The sequence below is a fragment of the Phascolarctos cinereus genome, unplaced genomic scaffold (assembly GCF_003287225.1).
Source record: "Phascolarctos cinereus isolate Bilbo 61053 unplaced genomic scaffold, phaCin_HiC Scaffold_1;HRSCAF=81, whole genome shotgun sequence".
In the NCBI taxonomy this organism is placed as follows: domain Eukaryota; kingdom Metazoa; phylum Chordata; class Mammalia; order Diprotodontia; family Phascolarctidae; genus Phascolarctos; species Phascolarctos cinereus.
Genome location: NW_027555514.1, coordinates 242,860,719 through 242,879,749, shown reverse-complemented (window position 1 = coordinate 242,879,749; position 19,031 = coordinate 242,860,719). Strand labels below are relative to the sequence as shown.

At 35.6% G+C, this 19,031-nt stretch overlaps 1 protein-coding gene across 7 annotated transcripts in view; it reads left to right on the top strand.

Moving 5' to 3' along the window:
* OSBPL8 (oxysterol binding protein like 8) overlaps positions 1 to 17,914 on the top strand; it is a 208,459-nt gene extending 190,545 nt beyond the window's left edge. For all 7 annotated transcript variants that reach the window (XM_078146351.1, XM_078146358.1, XM_020968855.2 and 4 more), the window contains 5 exons: positions 2,889 to 3,074; positions 4,115 to 4,202; positions 6,301 to 6,406; positions 9,093 to 9,195; positions 13,587 to 17,914. In XM_078146351.1, coding sequence (XP_078002477.1) covers positions 2,889 to 3,074; positions 4,115 to 4,202; positions 6,301 to 6,406; positions 9,093 to 9,195; positions 13,587 to 13,719 — 616 coding nt within the window. In that variant the 3' untranslated portion in view covers positions 13,720 to 17,914. The remainder of the gene's footprint in view (positions 1 to 2,888; positions 3,075 to 4,114; positions 4,203 to 6,300; positions 6,407 to 9,092; positions 9,196 to 13,586) is intronic.
* Positions 17,915 to 19,031: the final 1,117 nt, after the last annotated feature.

Genomic DNA, 19,031 nt, shown 5'->3' with positions numbered 1-19,031 from the left:
TAGTCTAAATTGCATGGCAACTAGAGGTTAAGTGACTGACTTACAGTCATATAGCCAGTATATATAAAACAGAGCCAAGTCTTTCCAACTCCAGGGTTAGCACTTTAGAGATTCACTATGCCACAAAAAGATAAATGTATATTTTCAAATAGCAGTTTCCCTCTTCTCTGTTTGCAGCTTTTTATTTTCCTTTAGTCTGCTGATATTATTTTATTGTGAATTATGGATTTGACAGTATTCTGTTTGGGGGACCTTGTAAATAACTATAAATATAAAAGAGAAAATCCTGCTCTCATGGCACTTAGCTCACAAGTACTCATTCTCTTAGAAAGAGAACACAACTTGGATTTAAAAATATGCAGGTTCTCACTGTAACTCTTCCACTTCATGATGTGACCCTTGGAAATGTCAGTTTTCTGAGGATTATCTTAGCAGAGTTCAGAGAGATTTGTTGCTAGGCTTGTCACAGGATCATAAATTTTTCAACCACATAAGTTCTTGAAGACATTCTACTATGCTGTAGAGGGTTGCAGTTCACACTGCTTGAATAAAACTGCAGATCATGATATTTTGGGTGGAGAAACTATTGATCTTGATGTGCCAGTCACCAGTGAAGTGACTGGAGGAATTGAATCACATCCATAGTCTCAAGTCTCACAAAGGAAACCAGAACACAAAGTTGCAGCCAAATGTGGTGGTGGCTTTTCAGGGTTTTCCTTAGACACATTAGAAAAGTAATGGGGGAGTTTATTTTTATCATATTCCCACAGATGACAGGCTATTTCATGGGCTACTTAGTTTTCTCAATTACTTATGATGATGACCAAAATGTAAGCAAGTTGACCCCCCTTGATGATAACTGTAGTTTATGTATCCATTCATTGCAGAGGATGAAGAAGAAAAACTTCACAAGATCCTTCAAATTAAGCCTAATAAAAAATATATATGTGTGTGTGTGTGTGGTGTGTGTGTGTGTACATATACATATGTGTGTGTGTACATGCACACACATATGTATATGTACATACACACACACACATGCATATATATCCTGATATTTAATGGCTTCAGTGCCAAAATGAGCACAGGAAATGTTGAAAAATATGTTGGAAAATGAGGTTTGGGATGAAAAAAAGAGGGGGGGGGCATAGGTTTATAAACTACTACAAAAACCCTGCTCTTGTACATAAGTAATGTGTTTTTAAAAATTTTAATTATCCTCACTGTTCTTAAATAGACTTGGAAGCCAGCAGATGTGTAAGTACTAAAGGATATCATAAAAAATTAAATTGAGTATTTCTTAACCATCATGAAATATGACTAATAGTCATTTAGGAATCAGCTATCTGTGACACTAATATACTGTTGGTAGAACTGTGAACTGATCCAGCCATTTTGGAGAACAATCAGGAATTATGCCCAAAGAATTGTGAAACTGTGTATACCCTTTGACCCAGCAGTACCACTATTAGATCTGTTGCCCAAATTGACTAGGGAAAAGGAGAAGGACCTGAATGTTCTAAAATATTTGTAGCAGCTCTCTTTGTGGTGGCAAAGAAATGGAAATTGAGGGAATACCCATCAGTTGGGGAATGGCTGATTAAGTTGTAGTGTATGATTGTGATGGAATATTATTGTGCTGTAAGAAATGATGAACAGGTTGATTTTAGAAAAATGTGGAAAGACTTGAATAAAATAATGAAGAGTAAAATGAGAACTAAAAGAACATTGTATACAGTAACAGCAATATTGTTTGAAGAATAACTGAATGAATGCTTATTTTATTTCTTAGGTTCAGAATAAAATAAGTAAGTGAATGGAGCAACAAATAAATAAATAAAGGGGGAAAAAAAACCCAAGAGTATTATTCCATTATACCTATGTAGCATTATTTTTTTTTTAGGCAATTCCCAATGGGTTCTTAGCTTGGAGCACAATTGAGTAGGTTGAGTTAAGGCTGGATAGCTTTGAGAAATTGTGTATTCACATATTGTTGCCACAAAATCCATCTCCTAGTTGTGTTACATAGTTTTGAATCACAGAATACCTTGAAATCAGAAGTATATGTAACCCAAAAAACCTTATATTAGTGTGATGGTAGTGGAAGTAGGAGGCAGATTTGAATGAGACTCATAGAATTGAAGATTTAGAGCTGAAAGAGTCTTTAGAGACTCTCAAGTCCAACCCATTTTATAAATGAGGATATGGAACTAGAGGTTAGCATTATATAATGATCGATTATGAATGACTTAGCTATTCTCAGCCATATAGCGATCTAAGACAGTTCTAAAGGATTTATGATGAAAAATGCTATCCATCTGCTGAGAAAGAACTGATGCAGTCTGAATGCAGATTGAAGCACTTTTTCTTTCCTTTTTTTTCTTTTTCTTTTGTCTGTTTTCTTTCACAACATGGAAATATATTTTACATGACTGTACATTTATAACCTATATCAAATTGCTTGCCTTCTCAGTGGGGTGGGGGGAGTGTGGATAGAGGAGGGAGAGAATTTGGGGCTCAAAAATTTTTTAAAATGTTAAAATTGTTTTGCATGCAATTGGGGGAAAATAAAATATTATATTTAAAAATGCAAAAAAAGAGGCCACTCAAGTATAACTTTCTACATGAAGTTTTCCCTTCAGCTGTTTCTGCTGTCCTCAGACTGTGTGTGTGTGTGTGTATACATTTTTTTTTCTCTTTATATGTACCTTTGTTGTTTTCCCATTTAGAATGTAAGCTCTTTGGGAGTAGAGGTTATTTAATTAAATTTGTATTCCAATCAACAAGCACAGTACCTGGCTACAGTATCTATTTAATAAATACATGTTGATTGCTTGAGGGAAAAAGATTCACTTTCGAGTTATTTTCTTCTTATATCACGTTATTAGGCTGTGGCAACGGGTTACTCGGGCCATAAATGCCAAAGACCAGACAGAAGCTACTCAAGAGAAATACGTTTTAGAGGAAGCTCAAAGAAAGGCTGCCAGAGAACGGAAAGGGAAAAATGAAGAATGGGTTTGCAAATTATTTGAACTCGATTCAGTCACTGGAGAATGGCATTATAGATTCTCTGAGTGAGTAACTTAAAATGCTTATTGTAAACAGAACATTTTAGGGGGGTTGTTGCAGGTTAGCACATTTCTGTCATTGTTTTTATAGGAAATTTAAAAATTGAAGCCTGGTGTATTAGAGTGTCTGTGACCTTAGCTAAGCATTTAACTTTTACATTATAAAATCAAATGGTGAGTTTATATGGTACATTGTTAAATGAGGATCTGCACTGCTGCAAAAATAATCCTACTGGCATAGGTCTGACCTTCCTGCTCAGAAACCGTTAGTGGCTTGTCATTTACTCTAGGATAAAATAGCAGTGCCTCTGCCCGTTATATAGGAGGTTTGGTAGTCTGGCCCTCACCTCCCCTACTGGCTCTATTTCATAACCTTCAGCTTTCAGAAGGGTACAGTTCAGCCAAATTGGACTATAATTTGGTCTTTGAACAAGAAACTCCTGTCACTTTTGTGTATTTGGACAAACATTCATCCCGTGCCTAGAATACACTTCTGCCCCATTTCTGCATCTCAGAATCATGATCATCCTTCAAGACTCAGAGCCAGTGCCACCTCCTTCCTGAAGCTTTCCTTGATCTCCTCAGCTCTTAGTCCTTTCTCCCATTCCAGTTTTTACAATATATTCATTTGGTACATTTTATATTGTCCCAGGATTCTTTGGGGGGGGGTGGTACTGTTTGTTTGCATAAGAAGTAGCTAGGCATTACACACACACACACACACACACACACACACACACACACAGAGTATATGTTTAATAAGCAACAATTGTGTTTGTCATTTGTTGTAGGCAGTTACAGAAGGAGCCCTTTTTAAAGAAACTTTATGCTTATATGAAGGGAGTCCATTCTGGTGTTTTTTTTTTAAATAAAGAAAACTTTATTCCATGTAACAGTATTATAAGCTTATCAAGAGGTGGCAATATGTCTTCTTTACTTTGTATAACAGAGAGCGTCATGCCATATGTTAAGGTGGGCCGGGCCCCTTAAGGAGTATTTTTGTGATGAAGATGCCCCTAACAGATATTTTTCTTCCTTCTCCATAGTACTCGGCCATGGGATCCTCTGAATGATCTGATACAGTTTGAAAAGGATGGTGTCATCCAAACGAAAGTCAGACATCGGACACCAATGGTAAGTGCTCAAAATGTAATTAAACTTGGTTGTTCCTGTTAATGCTTTCAGTATATACGTGTGGCAATTTGAAAAACTAAAAAATAACTTCATAAAAATAAAACATTTTAAATCATTTACCACTTGTTTTGAAAGAGAGACAGCATGGAGTAGTGGATGGAGAATTGGTTTTAAGTCAGAAGATGTAGGTTCAAATTCTACTTCTGACATATACTGTGCTGTGTGACTGGGCAATCCCCTCAACACATCAGTGCTCTTAGCAACTCTTGTAAAGTTTTAAGTTATAGAGGTGCTGAAGACCTGCACTGGTAGAAGGATTTTTCTTATATAGTCATGCTCTATCCCAGTGAAATCACAGGTCCGGTACCTATCCTTGTCCTTGTTTTGAAATGTTTATTTTAATTTTAACAAAATAACAAAAGTGTGTTTCCTTCCACGTCCCTTTCTAATCTCTTAAGTATTTTTCCCAGATCTTTTTGTGGTAATCATTTTTACATGGCGAGAGTCATTGTATATACTGTTCAGCTTCTACTTTCTTCATTCTGCATAGCTTTGAATAAAACTTTCCCTCTTTGGGTTTTTTTTCAACTTTTCATTTTTTTTTATGCTGCAGTAGTACTCTATTATGTTTTGATATATCACTATATATTCAACCATTTTCCAGTTATACATTTAGGTTGTTTCTAAGTTTTTGTTATTACAAATAAAGCTGTTATAAATATTTTTTGTACAGATAGGATTTTTAGCTAAAAGTAAAATTATAGGTCATTAAGTCCAGCCCCTTCTTTTCACAGTTAAGAAAACTGGGGCCCAGAAAGAATAATTACCCAGGATTGCATAAAAAGTGTCTGAGGTGGGATTTGATCATAGATCTTCCCGATTCCAAGTCCAGCTTACCATCCACTGTGCCATTGCCTCTCAGTCTTTACAACATAGTACTAGTAGTGGGGTCACTAAGTCAAAGGATTTGAACAGTTTAGTAAATCTTTTTGTATATTTTCCATATTGGCTTCCCAAAAGATTACAGATTATGGAGGGCCTTAAAGATCAGGCTAAGGAGTTTATATTTCATTTGAAAGAACCACTAAAGGTTTTAGGGCAGGAAAGTGATTAGGTCAGATCTGTATCTGGGGCATATTACTTTTGGAGTATTATGAAGGATAGATTCAAGAGACTGATAGAAGTGGAGGTAAAAAGTGGGGTACAGGTAGGAAAGGACAGGATGGTAGAGCATAGAGGATTTGGTAACTGATGGCACATAGGGATTGAGGAAGAGGATAGGACACATAGGTGGTGTGCTGACTAGTGCTAGATACAAAACTCTTTTGGAGGAAGTTCTAGATGTTAGATGAAAGGAAACAAGGGCATCTCCTAAGTAGGTTCCCTGTCTCCAGTCTCTTCCCCTTTTAATCTTTGTCCTGGCATTGAAGCTTACCTTTCCAACCTTATCTCATGGGTTTAACCCATATGCATCCTATACTCTAACCAAACTGAACTAACATGGAGCTTTGTATATAGTTAGCATCTGATAAATATCTGTTGAATTTAATTGTATGTGTTGTTTTGTTATGTAAATAAAATGAAATGAAAACTCAGAGTTGGAATATCAGAGTTGGAAGGGAGCACAGAGGTCATTTAATCTAGTCCATATCTAAATAGGAATTCACAGTATAGCACAACTGACAGATGGTCATTTAGCCTTTGTGGATCTCTAGTTAGGGGGGAACCCACTGCTTCCTGTGGTAGTTTATTCCACTTTTGTAGAGCTCAAACTGTTGGGAAGATTTCCCTTATGTTGAACCTATATTTGCATCTGATTATGTCTCAGAGACCTTAATGCCTCTCTGTTGGCTCTAGGATAAATTGTAAATTCAGCCTGGTGTTTAAGGGCCCCCCACAGCCTGGTGCCAGTTTATCTTTCCAGTCTTACTTTACCTTCACATGCTTGTTTTGGCACAGGAACTAGACTCTTAACTTTTCACTCAAAGACCATAATATATCCTACCGCAATACTTTTTTTTGTTTTGCATAAGCTCTCCCTTGTGCCTGGAACCATCATTTCCCAGCCAATTTACTTTCATAAATTTGTGAATTTCAGGTTAGCGTTCCAAAAATGAAGCATAAGCCAAGCAGGCAAACAAAGAAAGTGGTAAAAGGCTATTCTTCACCAGAACTTGATATCCAGGACTCCTCTGGAAGCGAAGGTAAGACTATTCATTGTAGTGTGCTCATCATAAAAGGCATAAACTGAGAAAAAAAATACATTCCAAAACTTAAGAAAGTGATTTATCAAAGTGGAATAAGAATTTTTTTGGGGGGGGTGGGGTGGGGACTGCTTGAGATCATGAGTAAGCTTTGAAGGTATGACACTTAGAGAGTGGGAAATTTGGGGAGGACTTGCTATACAAATCAAGAAAAATATTTTACTAGCTTTTGCTTTTTGACTTCTGGTAAATTGCTAGAAATTATACCATGTTCATTTCAACAAATATTTGTTGAGCTTTCCATCACTACTACCGTTTGAAAAAAGTAATCATAGTAATTCATTTTACACTTAAATATAATTACATAACACTTGTGTATATAAGCCAGTAAAAATCAGAAATTACAGCAATTAAAAAATTGACTTTTGGAAGTTAAATATTGACCAAATTAGGTCATTTTCCATCCTTACTACATACAGTAGTTAGAATCTGCCTACAGATATTTGGAGGTACAAAGAAATTCTGCCTTCAAGAAGCTTACAGTCTAGTTGGGAAGATAAAACATTTATTAAAGAAAAGTTAACTAAGAGTGAAAATACTAAATAATTGGTAAATGAATAATACAAATAATAAATGCATATAAGAGTTGAGAGGACGGAGAAACTATTTTGGGAGGAGGTAACTAAAAACAAGTTAATAAAAGAAGTGAGATGAGGTAGGCTTCAATGGATAGATAGAATATGGGTAGATGAAGAAGAAAATAAAGAAAAATCCACATGGGTTTGTGGTGAGAAGGAAAATATAAGAAAGAGAATGAATAAAATAATTAAAGCATAATGTATGGTCTAGGCTTGGAGAGTAAATATAGTCTAAAATAGAGGGTTATTGTAAGGGATATGGAATTGGGATCCTAAAACATCTTAACAAGCTTGAACAGTGAGCCAGATCTTACAAAGTGAGAAAATGCAAAATCCCAATGTTTGGGTTTAGAAAATTAACTGCACAAATTATATGGTGGCATTGGCATAGTTAGGCTATAGTTTAAGTGACAGTTCAGTGCATCTTAAAGTATTGATGGGGTAATTTAAAAGAACTAATTGAAAACAATCGTAGGTTGTAAAAGAGGCATAATATCCAAAATGAGGGAGATTGTGCTGTACTCTGCTCTGTTCAGGGCATACGTGAAATATTGTGCATAGTTCTGGGTACCGTCTTTTAGGGAGAACATTAATAAGCTGGATCCGGTATAGAGGCAGCAAACCAGGAGAGGACTGATCAGTGTGCCAGACAATGATCAGTGAAAAGGGATTGGAGATATTTACCCTGGAGAAGAAAAGACTTACAGGAAATATCTGTTATGTGGAAAATGATAGGACATGTTCTACTTGACTCTGGAAGGAAGAGCTAAAAATAGTGGATAGATATTGGAAAAGGCAGATTTAAGCTCATCTTAATAAAAACCTTCCTGAGAGTTAAAGCTGAAGTGGGCTGTCTTGGGAAGTAATTCCCCTCAGTGGAGGTTTTTCACAGACACTGGATGACCACTGGATTTTGTAAAAAGAATTTTTGTCTAGATATAGGTTGAATTCAGATGACTCTTTCAGGGCCTTTTCCAATTCTTAGATTCTGTGAAGAGAATTGTAGGAGATTAGGCTAGAAAGTATGTTCAGGTCAGATTAGGGAGGGCACGATGCTAAGCTAGGGCTTTTAATTTAATTGTATACACAGTGTAGGACCATTGAAGGCTTCTGAACAGAGGCATGACATGAAAGTGATATTTTGTAGAAAGGTAAATCAAGCAACAATATATAGGATAGATTTAATAGGGGAGAGACTAGAAACAGAGACCAGTTTCAAATCTAGACATGGCATAAGGAGAGGTCTAAACACAAGATCATAGCAGTAGGAATGAAAAGGAACAGATGTGAGAGAACATTGTGAAGGAAAAATCAATAGGACTTGGTGATTTATAGGATATTAAATCCAAGAGAGATGGGAAGTTAAAACTGTTTCTAAGATTTCAAGTGTGTATGAGTGAAAGATGGTGCCACTAACAGAAATAATAAAAGCTATAAATAGGGCTAGCTCTCGGGAGGCATTGTAGCACAATGGAAAGAAGTATAGATCTAGAGTCCAGGGAGCTGGGTTTATATCACAGTTCTACCTTTGATTACTACCTCAGTGACCTTGATTAAAAGTTACTTAACCTCTCTAGATCTGTTTCCTCATCCTTAAATTGAAAGGGTTAGTGCCAAATAACTTCTTTCCTTTTCATCTCTAAATCTAATGGTCTATTCAATGATAATGGTGGGGAGGGGAAGTAATACTCTTTCACCTTTCTTCCTTCTTCCACTTTTCCCCTTTTCCCCCTCCCCAACCTCATCTGGAGGTCATATATTCAGTACTTTATGAAAGATCATTTAAAAAATATGCTATACTTTGCATTATAGCTTAGAAAAATAAATCTCCTAACATATATTATCTAAATTCAGATATTATTTTAAACTTACTTGAACAAAATTGAAAATTATTTGGTTGTAAAGATTTAATGTCTGTAGTGTAAATTCACAAAAACTAAAGCCAAGCCTAGGAAAAATTTCTTTTTTGTATAATTGAAACCCTTAGTGGAAACAAACACTTCATTTAAGAATACAATTTCATTGTTTCGTCCTAAATGTCTTTTTAGCTCAAGTACTGAAACCAAGTTCAAGAAGAAAGAAGACAGTAGATCTTGCAGACCTACAGAGTTCCATTGAATCTATAAAACAAACACAGGAAGAAATTAAAAGGTAATGCATGATGATAATAGTAGTATTTAATTCCTAAGTCCTTTGCCCAAGAGAGTGCCTCTCTTCCTTTAAGATACTACTGAGGCACCATCTTTTGTGTGAATCCTTTCCTGATTCCCCAACTGCTGTGACCTTATGATTATTTAACTGTTGTGTGTGGGTATATATGTGTATATCTGTGTTTGTAGATAATTGAGGTAATCTTTGACTCATGAAAAGGGAGAGTGATCAACTGTTCTTTGACAGAAAAGCAGTTCTGTTCCTTGCTGCTTCTGGGTTGAATTGTTCAGTGACGGGCATTGAAATTGATTATTGCTGCCACAGCTGTAATATAACAGCATAGCCAAAGGCACAAACAACTTTTATGTTCTCCACCAGCCATTATTATCATCATTTCTGGCTTGAACATTGTAGTGGTCTATCCCTTGCTTGAGCCTTCTCATTTCCCAAATGTTAAAAGAAACACACATACACCCACCCCTTTTTCTTGCCTTTAGGCACTCCCTCCTCATCTCTACCTTTTAAAATCCCTTGTTTTCCTCAAAACTCAGCTCAAGTACCACTTCTATGTGGAGCCTTTTTTGATTCTCCAGCTTACTGATACCTTCCTCCCCCCCAAAATCTTGTATTTACTTTATATATACTTATATATATATGTGTTATTTCCCTCAATAGAGTGTAAACTCCTCGAGGGCAGAGATGGTTTCATTTTTGCATTTGCATTCTTCATGGGCAATATACTGCAGCCTGTTTACAACTACAGTGTAACTCCTCATTGCCCTTCAAGGGATCCACAGAGACTGGCATTTTGTGACTTCTCAATAAGGTGGTGACATAATAGGACATAGAGAAGAATTGTCACACTTCCGTGGCCAGCCTGCTTAAAATGTGATCGGGAAAGGTTTAACAAAATAAAAATACAGTACAACATAGACATTGTTAATTTGTGGATTTTTTAAGTTGATATGTGGCCTGCAGGGATTGGTTTCTATTTGTGTTTTGATAGCACAGACCTAGACAGATATTCTACAAATACTCCAATAAAGTTTAAAAAAATGCACCAGATGGAACAGTGGTAAAGAAAACCAAAGAGAAACAGGTAGAAGCTTCCCCCTCCAGGCCATGGCTGCACAAGATGACTTCTAGAAGCCTGCAGAAGTGCTGAGGAGAAGCCAGAAGCCATAGCTCCCAGGCAGTTCCCACTGGAACCCCAGGATGAGATAGGGGCCGTCACAGTACCTGGGTCTTGCAGGAGGCCTATTTTGAGTACTATCTGCATCTGATTGGGGCTTGTCAGGGCCACAGCAAAGGAGTCAGGTGCTAGATAGAAACTGTGCAAGGAAAAGGGGACAGAGAAAGATCTGAGGCCAACACCTGAGTCGAACCACCAGCAGACAGAGACAGAAGTGTGGGCAGGGGCTGGTCTTAGCCATGCATTTAGAAAAGCAAAGGCAGCACCACTCAGTTACCGAGGGACAGGGTCAAGCTGAAACTGACCACCCCATTCCAAAGTACCTGAGGGAGCAATTTGACCGAAGCATGAAATTCAATCCCAAAACAAGTCAGAGGTGTGAGTAAACAAGAAAACGCTCAACATAACAAAAACATGCTGTGCACTAAGAGAAGTTCAAGAGGTAAAACCAGTAAAAGCAAGTAATTCCATAACAAGCTCAAGTGAAGCCCCAGAGAAAAGAACAGTTTGGCTCCCAGTACCACAAACTACCAGAGAAACGGCATTTGATTCTTGGCCATAGAGAATCCCTGGGAAAATACTAGCCTTTCTTTTTTAAGAGCCTTTGATTGTAAGAACAGTGTTAGGAAAATCATGAATGTATTTTCTAAGTGCAGCCAATGTTACTCTCTAATTCCTCTTCAATTCTGGACCCGGTTCTTATTTGTCTGAAGTGTAATAAGGTCAAATGTACCTCCTTGCCTTAGGAACTCATTGCTTGTAATCTCCACTTTTTTTTTTTAATCTCCATATCCCATCCAAGGCCATGTTTTACTTTGACTCTTATATTTTGTCTCCTGAAAACTTCTGAGCACCTCCACTACGATTCTTCTGCCTGTATTATATCTAGAGAGTCTTGGGTGGGTATGTTTATGTGTGAAATGTTTTCCCTTCCCCCTTTCAGGCTAAATCTCTTTTGATTGGATTTTTAAAAAAACTATAGGAAAATATCTGTTGTGTTTGAGTACACTCCATCTTTGGCCTGGAGCCATCGTTCTTCTGTTTTTAGCAGTGGTCCAGAAATTCAAACCCTGTTTTTCAGAGACTCACTTCTTAACCAGTTGTTCACTTATCAGATCTGTTCCTCTGAACTCCTTCCTTGCCTTTGATCAGCAGTAGTGATAAAGATGTCACACTCCAGAAGTTGTTAGTTTCTTGCCCGTTAATTATCCTTAACAGTGCTTTTTAGAATTCTTTGGAAATTATTATTTGAGTCAATGTAAATCACCAGAAGTGTATAGTAGTCACCAAGTTTGACAAGCCTTGGGAGATTCTCCTGGATTTGCCCACAAATTTCAGTGCCAAATCAATAAAGAGCTGCCCCAGTACCCCATATGAGGGAGTCACCAATCACTGCTGCCTCTCTCGTCTTCGTTTGCCTTGGCTGGGTGACTGTTACCAAGGCACCTGTGGTTCCTTCAGTTCCAGGCGCCTGCTTCTCTTCAGCAGACCAGCTCTTCATTCTACAGAAAGATGAATTATCTTTAGGTGTTCAGTAGTCCTTCTTACCTTTTTCTTCTGTGTCATATTTTTCTACCCACTAACTTCTTGTCTTAAGTCAGGATTCTTTTTTTCCTCTTTAGGTATGTTTCCTTCATTTTTGCCTTGAAGCCCTTATTTCATTTTTTAAAAGATATTTTTATTCTACCTGATAGCTTAATGAGGTGTCCCTCAAACCACTTTGCTTTCTTTTTCTAATAGGGAATTAACCAGTTCTGTGAACATATACAGCATTTATTTTCCATAACATGTAGATAAACATTACATACTTTATCAAAGTCAGTTCAATCCATTGAGCATTTATTAAGTGCTTGTTATGTGCCAGACACTGTGCGAGGTACTGGAGATACAAAGACGAGAGTGAAAACAGACCCTGCCTTCAAGAAACTTATAGCCTGTTGGAAAATTCTGTGTTAACTACAGAATTCACCTTGCTCTCCATACTTTACCAGAAGCTAGAGCTCCAATTCTTTTTCCTTCTTGTTAGTCACCCTGAAGACTTCTCCCTTAGAATAGTGTTGTAATAATTTAGCCCCTAGTTGTAACTTTCTTTCCCAATTCTTTAGCATTATGATACATATACACATCTTTCTCTTCCCTTAACTCTTGTCATTCAACCAGTCTTCCTCTTCCTCTTCTCCCCTCCCCTTATTTCTTGAGTCCTCTAAAATTTATTTTCAGTAAATACTATTCTTTGAGCCACTTTTGATACATTAGTACTATGCTTTTGTGATCTTATCAGTGAGGGTATTCCTTTTAGTGGCATATAGGTATTCCTTCTAGTGGCACATAACATGATCCATTCCTTTTTATCCTATGCAACTCTTGTCTTTGTTCCCCTAAAAGTTCTCATCTTTCAGAATTATTTTGTGTCTAAGCATGGACTTTATTAGGGCTTACTTGGTCTAGTCTAATCTTCGGTAACCTAGTCACTTCCACATTGTGATAAATCTTTGGAGTAGGATTTTGTAGAGGCTGACTTTCTTCACATTTCTTCTGTTTCTGCTTCAGCTTATCTGTGTATATCAAGGAAGCCTAAAGTGACAGGAGATATTCTCCCCACTATGAAATTGAATCCCTTTTTTCTCCCTACCTCCAGACTCCCTTTGCGGGGAGGATAGTAGCTAAGTATGAAGCAGAATTTAAATTGTTTAAAAGTCATTGTTAGGATAAGAAAGGCAGTTGCACTTAATAAAGAAGGAAAAATATATATCCACAATGGGCTTGTTACTCTACAACCTCATGGTATTCATAGGTAATTTCGTATATGCATATTTAGCTTTCCACTTAGTAATTACTCTTAAGAAATGAATTTCTTTAAATTCTGCATGAAAATATTTATTAGCAGAATGTATGTTGGATAGTAAATGTGAGTTAGAAGAGCACTGAAGTAGGAGTGAGATAGGTCTTCTGCTCTTTCTGCTACTGGGCATATAACATTGGCCAAGCCTCTTAACTTTTTTAAGCCAGTTTTTTTTCCCCCTAATATAAAGTATGAATAAATTATTTCCTGCCTAGCTTACAGGGTTGTTCAGAGCTCAAATGAGAGAATGCACTTGAAAGTGCTTTGAAAACTTCAAAGTCATGTATAAATATAATCTTGCAGTATTAACATTTTTTAAGAAGTCACTATAAATATGTATTGCTTTGTATTTTGTAGAAATATCATGGCTCTACGAAATCATCTTATTTCAAGGTCTACTGCCACGGACTATTTCCTACAACCGCGAGACTACTTCATCATTTTCTTGCTGATTTTGCTACAGATCATAATAAACTTCATGTTTAAGTAGAATTCCGTATGTCATTGAATCAACGAAATGGAATGATTAGATTTAGCCTGGGACCATTTTTCAAGTTGGTTTGGACTTTATTCAAACAATGCAATATTTTTAAAAGAACCTTAGAGATAAATCTAGAAGTTTTGACCTCTCATGCCTTGTATCCTTAACCGGAACAAGACCTGTCCTATCTGGTTAACGTGAATATTGCATAAGTGCCAGAACATTTCTTGTTTTTAATCCATGCGTGTGCATCTGTGCTTGTGTACGGTGCATATCCATACGGGTCCTGTAGGCTTAGTACCTGACAGTAGTCATGTATTCTATAGTAATGTTCCAGTCTAGTCATGCCATGTTGTTAACAAAAGTGCTGTTAAGTTTGTAAAACTACATACAGTGATCCATTTTCTTTATAAAACAGGCACAAAACTTTTATTGATAAGGACTTACAATATGGGGAAAAACAGAGACATAGTTACACCTAAAGAATTTGCCATACTGTATACAGATCACCTCCAAAGGACTTAACTTTTAACTCTCTCTTCTTAGAAACATAAAAAGAAAAACATGTGATGGTATATACATATATGTATATGAAAATGGTGACATTGGATCAGAAACCAAATTTACATGAAGGATTTTTGTTTTTTGTGTGAACCCTTAGCATATGTTTAATGTTTAACTTTTGGTATGGACATGTTTATATAGGCGCATATAGAAAAGTCCACCTTCCTCTCTGTGTCTAATAATGACCTTTGTATCTTTCTTGTCATGCTCTATGATGCCCTCTTGAGCACATCCTAGAAAATATTTCTGTAAATTTATTTCTTTAAGCAAGACCTGCCAGTGTTAATGGCCTTCCACTACTTCCACCATTATGAATCTAAATTTCAGGAATACAAGAGAACTTAATTGCATTATAGTAAATTGGAAGAAAACTGGTTTGGGTATTAAATTACTTTTGCTATCTGAATTTTTTTAATGTATTCCCTAGAACTCAGAAGTGACTGCTGTCAGTGATCTTACATACAGCCTATAGCAATTTAAGTGGTTTATGAAACAATTCAGGATATTTCATCAGTAATTGGCTTGTTTTAGGAGTGGTTCTTGAACTTTTATTTACACCTTGAACCGTTTACTGGTTTTTAATTTTTTGTTTTACTTCAAAAGCCAACAGGAGGTAGAAAATAAGAGATAATGGTCTGGATGTATTTCTGCAAATTGTTTTTTTTTTAAATCACTTTTAAGATGTACAGCGGTGTTACATGTATAAAGAAGAGTTCAGAAACTTAATCTTTTATTTCCCCCTTATTATTCTTAGTACTTTAAAAACCACAAAACCCATGTCAGTCACATTGCTGTAGGATCCTGTTTTATGTTTAAAGCTCTATGACACAAAATAAGGCAGTTTAGCTTTTTAATTTAAAATGTTGGACTTGTTTTGGATTTTCACAAGCTTTTTATAGTATTCAAAAGCAATTTTTGTGAATTACTTAAATATCTAATATTATGAAAGATTTTTATAGTACTGAAAATACAGATTCTGGGAGACATCTATAATAAGGGCAGAAAGAAGACTCATTCTCATCAGGTTTTGACTTTAACAAAATAAAAACTATAAGTTGGCAAGAACAGATTAAGAGACGTATGATGAATTATGAAAACTGAGTAGGCTACATTTTACTGATCTAAGTATCCTAAGTAGAATGCTTTGGTAGTAATAAGAATCTTACATACATATGAAGATCCAATTTCTCATGCATAATTAGCAAAATAAATATTCCATTTATTCACTTGAAAATAATCATATAGGTAAAAATAAAAGATTACCTGTATCAAACTTTTCCCATATTAGAAACCACAATGTTGCAGCCTGTACTTTGCATTTTCTCATTTTTTTTTCATTCCACTGCCAGTGTTAAGCCTCCATCTACATATCTGTTGGAGTGTATAAAATGATATTTCATAAACAAATATTGGCAGTTTTAAAAACTATTTACATTAGTATTGATATACATATATTATTTTACCTTCACATTTCAGTTCCATTTTAAAATTGAAACATTTTTGTCGATAAGCTGATGGTGGTATATGGTTGGTGGCCAGTTCTATCTTATCTATTTTTATTCCTATGTTTGTATGTAATTATTAAGGTATAGATGTGCTGGAAAAATATCCCTGATTAAAAGGTGGTTGGTTGCTTCATTTTTTCCCCCTTACTCCCAGTTATATGACAGATCTGATATAAGTTCAATTCCTAATTAAGGACTGGCAGAGAATATTTCACAGAACTTACAAAAGTAAAAATAACAGCAACCTTTTTCATGACTGTTTTATTATATGCTTAAAGCACATATCTAATACAGTATGTCCTAATGTTTTTAGTCACATGAAGTTCTTTTCTGTGAGCTGAACACGACACTCAGGAATTGGTGGCTTAGTATTAGACCAATGCTGGTAATAGGCTTGGTATATGAATCCTTCTAAACACATAATTAACTTTGTATTTAGCCATAACATGTCGTTGACCTTGAATGTCCTTTACTTGAGAGTAACCTGTTTTTCTCCTACACATTGATTCATAAAAAACTGTGATTGTATAGTTTGCAATTGTCTGAGGCTAATGCCTCCTTCTAGGTTCAAGGATTAAACTCAAGATCCGTTTTCTTATTTCATTACTCTCTTTCCTGCATAGAAATTTAGAGAAGTGATGTTTTTGTTTTTAAATGTTAATCTTTAATTTTCTTTTAGTGAGATGCATTTGGCCTATCAAAAGAGAGTATGAGTCATGTGAAATGTTAAGTAGTTACAGCAATAGATAATTTTTCTTATATTTCACGTTACTACTTTTTTGCAGCACTTATAAAGGTACAGTATGGTTTTATTCACATTAGCACAAGTAGCCATCTGCATTCCATTGAATTTTGCCTTTTAAAATATAGCACTCATTTAATATTTATGCTTTTGTGCCTCTAGGAAATCTTTTTGCCACTTGTATTTACTGAGACAAAATCTAAATTCAAAGTATTTGTTAACAATTCAGTAGACTTTTTTTTTCTTAAAAGGGTCACTGTCACTTTATTTTCTTTTATAAATATATTTAAACAGTAATGCTGTACTTTTATAAGGGTTTGTCTAATTACTGTACTTTAAAGTATATCCTCCACTCTTCAGACATCACAGAAATAGATTTGTCAGATTATTTCTGAGTATTGTAAACAGTGCCTTTTTGATGAATTCACACTGTTTGGGGATGTATAAAGAAACTTGTCAATTTGTGCCATATATACATTAAAAAAAACTTTTGTGAGAGGCAGTTACTTTTAACTTTTTGAAAACTATCTCACTCTTAGTCAAATATCTAAGGAAACATGTATACAATTCCATTTTTTTCTAGTTTTTAGTATTTCTACTGAGTGGTAAACATCTGTGCTGTTTGTTTTCTATATAGTGAAGGTATAATGCATTATGGCATTATTGAAGAGCCATAAATGACATCATAGATTATTTTGAATTCATTATGTTAAATATGCAAAAAATTAAACTTTATATTTAGACCTAAATTGAAATTCTAAACCATCTTGAAAAAAACCATAGAAACTAATACGTTTACATTTCAATTTTTGTTTAACTGGGAAAATGATTCTTTGAAATGCATAGCCTGCCACTAATATGTACTTTTATTTCATTTTGTTTTAGCTAGAGAATGTCATATTGGCATTTTTTATTTTGTCACTTCTAACATATTGCTTGTTTTTGTACTGTTACATTTTAAAATTGAAAATGGACTGTTAAAAGTTGTATAGGACCAGTGTCTCATAATTTGATTAATATATATATATATATATTTATATGAACATAAGTATAAATATATATATACACACACATAGAAGAGCCACAAAGAAACCCATGACAAAATGAATGTGAATGTTCTTCCTAAAATATTTATTTAGAAAAATTATTTCATGTTTCTGCGTCTATCATGTAAAATTATTTTAGTGTCACATTATTGAGAAAGTTATTTAAAGAAAAATGTAATGTAACATTCAAGATAATGAGCCACAGAAATTCAGTTGGAGTTTTCACTGTATGGCATGCTAAGTGTAAACCCAAGTTAAACATCTTGTTAATGGCCATTTGTAAATTAAAGCACTACCACTGGTCAATAGTTTTGTATGATTAATAGAATAAAGAGATGTTATCTGCAGTGTGTGTAAGTGTACAATGTTGAGTTCTCCCAAGTTCATGATGAAATGTGCAAATATATCAGTCATGGGCTGAAGAATGGCTCAAAGTACATTCTAATTCCACCCTACTTCTGTATATAGATGTTGAAAGTATTGCTGTTTTAGAAATTTCCAAAAGGATTAGAGAGCAGTCTTCATCCTTAGAGGTCCATGGAGGTAGATGAAATCACAGAGAGAGGATAAGGAGAGGAAATCCATTGCAGAACTTAAGGCACTCATTTTTAAGTAGCATAAGATGAAATAGCCAAATACCCAAATACTCTAAAGCAGTATTTAAATAAAAATTTCCAATTCCCATTTGAATAAAAATGTGATGAATATTGTCACGTTGGAGGAGCTAAAAATGCTCCAGAAATTCACCACAGTATTTCACTGAAGGTTAAGTACTTACAGTGCAAAGATACTTACTTAAAGGGCAAAGCTCAGTTACAACTACAATCAAAGGAGAGTGAGACAGTAGTGGTAGTCCCTGCTAAGCCCTCACGATACAAAGGTGCCTAGAGTTATCCAGTCATTATAAGAGTTAGGCGGAAAGGCCACAGACGTTTTCAGAAGAAACATCAGCTCAGTTGGAGAGACAACACATTTGAGGAGCTGATATATAATTGGAGTGTCCCCTTGCCCAATAGCCAGGCTATTTGGAAATAAATTTGGAAATAAAAGACTGGGGCTCTAGCAGACATTTGGAAATAAAAGACAAGCCTCTAAGGAGAGGCTGGGGCTAGATTTGAGTCATCTGCATCAAGGATAACAAATTCTGTGTATAGCCAAAAAAAGAGAAAACCTAAGGTAGAACCTTGGAGTCCACTGACTGAAGGGGCAAGACTTTGAAAACAGAAGTGGGGAGGAGAAAAATCATGACAATCACATCTCACAAAAGCTACTGGAGAAGAAAATGGTGGTTCATTATTTTCAAATGCCGAAGAGGTTGAGGAAAGGAACAAGATCATTTGAAATGGTCAATAAGGCAACTAATGACCTTGGAAAGTTAAGTGGTGGGTATAATTCTTCAGTCTCTCTAGGAGGACCCTGACATGGAGTGATGCCATGACATGCAAGTGAATTAGATTCAAGTGA